Source organism: Bos mutus, chromosome 25 (genome assembly GCF_027580195.1).
Source record: "Bos mutus isolate GX-2022 chromosome 25, NWIPB_WYAK_1.1, whole genome shotgun sequence".
NCBI lineage: Eukaryota > Metazoa > Chordata > Mammalia > Artiodactyla > Bovidae > Bos > Bos mutus.
This window is the reverse complement of record NC_091641.1, coordinates 39,515,896-39,522,172: the sequence shown is the minus strand read 5'-3', so window position 1 is coordinate 39,522,172 and position 6,277 is coordinate 39,515,896. Positions and strand designations below refer to the sequence as shown.

Sequence of the window (6,277 nt, the reverse complement as noted above, 5' to 3'; positions counted from 1 at the left end):
CCTCAACAGTCAACCCAACTTACGTGCAGGCAGGTTTCGTTTTTCAGTTTGAAGTAATCAGCTGCTAGCATTTTCAGTGTGAATTAGTTACCAAAGTTCCACAAGAACAGGTTTCCCGTATTAATCTAACATCTGCGCTTTTAAGTTTTATTCAATTTTAATTAAACAGGCAAATACACTGGACGATATTGTACTAAACACGGGGGTGGACTCGAGAAGAGAAATCACTCCAGGGTGAGGCTGGTTGGCCTCGCCCACAGTTGGCTCTAATAGCTGTCTTTCCCCACAACACACACCCCGCCTCTGCCACACACCCCAACAGACACACACATACAGACACACCGACAGACACACACAGTGAGCCTTGGCTCCACTGGGAGAGAATATACGTGTGTCGCTGAGACCCGGGTCTGTGGCTCTTTATTATGGCGGCCCTGGGTCTCTGAGACAGACACAGGGCCATGGCTGTGTTGGGCTGTGAGGGGCTGTTCTCAGGGGGAGGTGGGCCAGGCTGTGAGAGTCAAGCCCTGTGGGGACGGCCAGGGCCAGGGAGACCCCTGCCACTGTAGCTTGGGACTGAAGGGCCCCCCCCATGGGGCTCAGGAGACCCTGGTCATTGGGGTCAGTTGGTCAGCAAGGCTCCCTTCAGACCCTCCTGGGCCCCATCCTTTGTGTCAGGCAATCAGGCCTGGCCCTGCCCTTGATACCGGGGCCCCGGGGAGAGTCTGCACCTCAGGGTCCTTGCAGGTCCTGTGACTTCCTGAGGGCAGGGCGGCTACTGAAGCTTCTCTGGATGTGGAGTGGGGTGCAGTCTGTTCGAGGGCCCTGGTCGCCTTCCCCTGTATCTTAACCCCCACCTGGTTGACATCCTTTTCTGGAGCTCCGCAAGCTTCCTCAACGTGCTGTCCCAAGTCTGGACTTCCCTGTCCCTCCCTGCCCCCTAGTTGATGGGTGCGGGTGGAGGGTGAGGCCCTAGCTGGGCTCAGAGATCCCGTCCCAGCTCAGGGAGGAGGGGCCTGTCCAGGGACCTAGAGTGTCAGGCACACGCCCTCTCCGCCCAAGCCCCTCAGAACTCTGTCAGCCCATCTTGCCTTCTTTCTGTCTTGGCCCTGCTCTAGTTCTATTTCTGTCACACACACACACAAACCCCCGCCCCAGCCGGCTTCCTGGGCTCTTCGATGGCTCCACCCTCCCACCCCTCCCTCCTCTGCCCTTAAGTCCCTGACTCTCAGGGGATGCTGAGTCTGGACTGCTCTGCAGTGGACTGCTAGCTGGGGCTCTGCCGCAGGCTCTCAGGTGAGGGGCTCCGGGCGCCTGGGCTGAGGAAAGAGGGGAGACCTGCAGGCAGAACTTGCTCCAGGGTGGTGGGCGAGCCTGCTTCTCCAGATCACTTTTCCTCACACCCTCCCTCCCACCGCCTTACAGTGGCAGAGCCTTGGAGCACCATGGCTTCCCGCTAAGGTGAGTGATCGCAAGAGTGGGGAGAAGGTTGGGCCCTAGAATTTCCTAACTTGCCTCTGTCCCAACCTCCCTGGGCCGAAGTGGGGGACCCTCCGGGGAGATTGGCCTTGAAGACCTGTGACCCATGCAGTTGACAGGGTCCTCTCTCACAGCGATCCGGGGCGGCGACGGGGAGTGCTCTGCTATCTCTACCCCGACATTCTGAACAGTTACTGACACAGACCCTATACAAGCCTGTTGCTCTGAGCCCTCTCTTTTATTTCATTTGGAAAATTCTCAGCTGGACTTCAACTATTTGTTTTCTCTCCATTTCTAAAAGGGTTTGTGCACAAAGATTTCTCTCTCTCTTTCTGTCTCATTCTCTCTTGCTCTCTTTATTTTAACTTTTGATTTTGTGTGGGAATAGAGACGATTAACAATGTTGTGATAGTTTCAGCCATACATATACACGCATCCATTCTCCCCCAGACTCCCCCCACCCTAGAGCCCCGTCCTTACGCAGCAGGTCCTGGCTCTGGGGCGGCATTCCTGCTGGAAGACAGGTATGGCAGCAGCTCTGTGCAGGTCCTGGTGGGCTGGTCTGGGCTGCAGAGAACTGAGGAACCAGAGTCATGGGACAAAGGAGTCACTTTAGGAATTAGAGTCGACATCCTGGTGAGAGAGCTGCAAATGGAGGGTCTCCAGGGTCAGAGGAATGAGTCATCTCTGGAGACTTTTTCTACAGCCTGGAAACCTGGGGGTAGAGGCATGTGGTGTTTTACTAGAAACATTTCTAGCATTTCTCTAGGGCCTGGATCAGCAGCTGAAGCCACGCTGAGCTCAGAGTCTATTCTTTCCCTTTGGGGAGCCCTCCCCACTCTGTACCAATCCGCCCACCTCAGTCCTGAGCATGATCAGATGCTCAGGGGCTCTGGGCCATGGAACACCGGTGTCTGGGAGTGGTCATCTGGGGTGACCCAGGCTGAGCAGCCAGGTCCAGCGAGAGGACAATGAAGGCAGCAGAGTGTCCCCACGGCCCCGCAAGGTGTTTTCGTGCCCAGACACGTGTGATGCTGGGCTGACAGGATGGGGCCCTGGGACACAGGGTGTGCAGACGGAAGCCCTGCATGCCCTGTGAGCCACACTGACCACGCAGGGCCAGGAGGGCAGTGGGGACAGCACCAGATTCCCGCCGTTAGGTGGAGTCTCCCGAGGGGTCGGTGGGGCGCCTGCCACCTCCGAGATGGTGTCAAGTGTCTGGAGGGAAAGGGGCTGGGGGCCGGGGGTCTGCAGGGTCAGAGAACTGACCAGTTCCTCCCTGGTCTGCTCTAGTGGGACCACGGAGGGCTAGGCATCTGTAACCAGGTTGACCCGCCTAGTCCAGGGGAAGGGTCCTCCTTGTGTGAGTGTGTAACAGGTCTGCAATGGTTGGTGAGGTCTCATCAGCCTGGGTGTTACTGTCATCTCCACAGGACATCGACGATTTCATCAATTCCCTCAAAGCCAAATTGGTAAGAAGTTCTTCCTCATGTATGGTTAAGGGGATGGGGAAGCTGGGTGAAACTGAGAATGTTCTGGCCCACCTGGGACCCAGGAGTGAAAGGACCAGGCCTCTTTGTCCCAACTCTGTCTCTCTTCACAGTTTCAATTCGTGGAATTGTTTTGTACAAACCTTCAAAAGAAGTCTGAAGAAGAGGTGGGTCAGTGCACTCCCCTCTGTCCAGTTTAAGTGGAATAGGGTGGCTTTGTTGCAGGAAGGAAGACCTTTTCCAGCGCCTGAGAGTGGGCTCTTGTCTAACACTCGGAAATAATTCTCTGAGGAGACATACGTGCTGACAAAGCAAGAGAGTTTATTGAGAAAGGGCGCCCGGGTGGGGCGCAGGAGGGTAAGGGAAACCAGGAGAACTGCTCTGCCTGCTGGCTCACAGTCTTGGGCTTCATGGTGATGGAATTAGTTTCTGGGCTGTCTTTGGCCAGTTGTTCTGACTCGGAGTCCTGCCTGGTGGCGCACACCTTGCTCAGCCAAGATGGATGCCAGCGAGAAGGATTCTGGGAGGTGGTCAGACACGTCCTGTCTCCTTTTGAGCTTTCCCCAACTCTTCCAGTTACTGGCAGCTTGTTAGTTCCCTGTTCCTCACTAGGACCTCCTGTCCTAAAATTACTCAGGCAGATGGTTATGGTGGTGCCTGGCCAGGGTGGGCAGTTTCAGTCAGTGTGTTTCCCCTAACAATTTCATGATGATGGTGATGATGAAGGTGATAGCTCAGGGCCCAGTCCCTACACTGCACAAAATTCACCTGTGTATCCATTGTATCCACTGACTGCACAGGTGGGGGATACGGAGGCCCAGGGCTGCTGGGGGAGGTGTGCAAGTCACAGGGCAGTATGACAGAACAGCAGTGTCAGATGCCTGGTCCACAGCCACCGGGGGAGAGGGGACACCAGTGAGCACAGACTCGGGCTTGAGATTGAGACTCGAAGTGAGAGAGGGTAGGGGAATTTTAAACTGAGTGATATTTTCCCAATAGGTCTGCTCAGATCTTATTTTAATGGAGGTGAGTTTGGGTCTTGCCCTTCCCCTGAAGTTGAGTCCCCAGGGTTGGGATCAGCCAGGGTACTGGGTCTGGACGTCTGTCTTCCTTCTGACTCTCCTGGACCCATGGGAGGCCCAGTGGGGACAACAGAGCTCAGCTGCAAGCCACGTGGGCAGTCTCCACATTTTCTTTCCTCAGAGCATATGCAGTGCAGATATGGCTGACGCCGTGGATGCTCAAGTTAACAACTCGGTGAGTTTGAGCTGACATCTCAGCCCCTCTTGATTCCCTTCCCCACTGGTCTGTCTTGTCATTGGTCCTGCCACAGGTGCACAGAGCTCCCCGGAGCGGGGCTGGGGGGCCCTGAGAGCTCCGGAGGGCAGCCTTGGGGCATCAGCCTCCTCACTCAGTGTGCGGTGAGCAGAGCCCTGCCTTCAGCCCCCTGCCTGTGAGCCCTGGGGCCTCATGCTGAGTTCAGAGGTCATTCCATCTTCAGGTACAATAAAGCACCAGGGCTCATTTCTCGAGGGGACCCAACGACCAGGCTCAGGTTTTGGGAAAAGTCCTCTTGTCTGTGGAGCTGTTGGCAGGAAGGGAGGCAGTTTTCATTCATGGGCTTCTGGGTCCCAGAGTCTCCTAAAGGCTGGGAGGCCTCGGCTCGGTCAGGACATTGCCCCAGACATGTACCTGAACAGCCTCCCATCCCTGCAGGAATCCTGTCCATTGCTTCGTGAAACACTGCAGGAGTTGCGTCGCAGAGTCTGTGAGCCCTCTGGCTCCTACAGTCCCCCAGGCCAGAACCAGCCCTTTGACTCCTCCACTTCAAGGAATTGGTATGACTGGATACTTGAGCTATTTAAAGAGCTCCTGCAGCGACTGCAGCAGAAGTTTCAGAAAGCCCTGGAGTGGCTTCATCAGATAGCGGCTGCCTGCCTACAGGGCTTGCGCATAGCGGCTGAGGCCGTCTGGAGAGTGTTGAATGATTTTTGCTCCTCTCTGGAGCAGCTCTTCAGGAGCCTTATCCAGGTCTAGAAGCCCCAAGGGGTCCCCAGGGAGCTTGGCCTCATCTAGACGCCTCAATTTCCCCTTCTCACAGGGCATCTTCTGATGCACCCTTTACCCTCCTGCTCACCCTTGACCCATCCTCATAGCCTGCCTCACCCCCTCCCCTTCAGGGAGGGCACCACCCAGCCCATCTAACTCTCCCTGCCTGAATTTTCCTGCACCAGGTCTGACCTGCCTGTCACTGTAGTGCTGATGTCCTAATAAAAGTCAGTTGACCCAAATGGAGTGTCTGTGTGGATGAGAGGCTGGGGGTCGGATGGCTACAGGCAGAGGTGGTGGGTCAGATGGATCCAGGTGGGGGTCCTGGTGCTGGATGGATAAGCAAAAGCCACTGGACTCTCTAATCTGTAACTGGGAATGAAGGAGGAAACAGACAGAACAGGCTCCATCTTGCAAGCAGGACTCCATCTTGGGTCAGACTGTGGACTTTGAGCTATGTGCCCAGTATCTATGGAAACGATGTACCAACTGGAAAACCCCCCACCGCCGATGGAAGAGCCCCAGGGCTCGTACCTAGACTCTCCATTGCCTAAAAGAATTCCCTAATTATCTGTGTAACCAAATAGAATCATGAATTCTATTATGCTTATTGGGATATGACCACAGGCTTATTGATAATTGTCCACTGTTAACTACTTAGGCTCAAGGCATATGATCACAGGTTAACTTTGATTGTATCTTTCTTTTTCCTTTATTTCAGACTGGTTTCAGAGAATTTGGGGAGGTGGGTTTGAGCATGTACATTTAGGGTATATAAGGGGTCCTTGGCTAAGAGGAGACTCTACCTCAGGCCCCCTGGTGTAATAAACTGCACTCCACTATCTGCATTGTCTTTCTGAGTGAGTTTGTTTCCCAGAACAGGAACACTGGTCGTGGACTGACTGGTGGGGAGGACTGGACCATCACACTCCTAGGGCACAGGGAGCTTGGGGGAGGGGCTTTGACCCCTCTTGTCTTCTCCTGACCTCTCTCTCCTGGCCTTCAGTACTCCAGCTGGGGCTTGGAAGCTCTACCATCTTTCTTCCAAGACCAGAGCCCCAGGGGCCAGGGGAAGGGGAGGGAGGGCGCCCAAACCTGGGCCAGGAGGGAAAGCAGGGTAGGAGGGCGGGAGTGGGCTTCTGGGCCTGTGGCGTCCCTCACCTGGGCCTCAAGGCAGAGACTGGGGGCCAGCGAGCAAGGCCTGAGGGCCAGCCTGGCTCACCACCTCTGAGGACACATCCCCCTACCCTAGGTCCCTA

The 6,277-nt window shown here is 55.4% G+C and overlaps 1 protein-coding gene across 1 annotated transcript; it reads left to right on the top strand.

The window, feature by feature from the left end:
• Positions 1 to 2,718: 2,718 nt before the first annotated feature.
• LOC106701048 (interleukin-32) lies at positions 2,719 to 5,820 on the top strand. The gene is made up of 5 exons (XM_014479542.2): positions 2,719 to 2,951; positions 3,083 to 3,136; positions 3,969 to 3,995; positions 4,173 to 4,226; positions 4,686 to 5,820. Exons 1-5 carry the CDS (start codon positions 2,865 to 2,867, stop codon positions 5,004 to 5,006), a joined length of 543 nt encoding a protein of 180 aa, XP_014335028.2. The 5' UTR covers positions 2,719 to 2,864; the 3' UTR covers positions 5,007 to 5,820.
• The last annotated feature ends 457 nt before the right edge of the window (positions 5,821 to 6,277 follow it).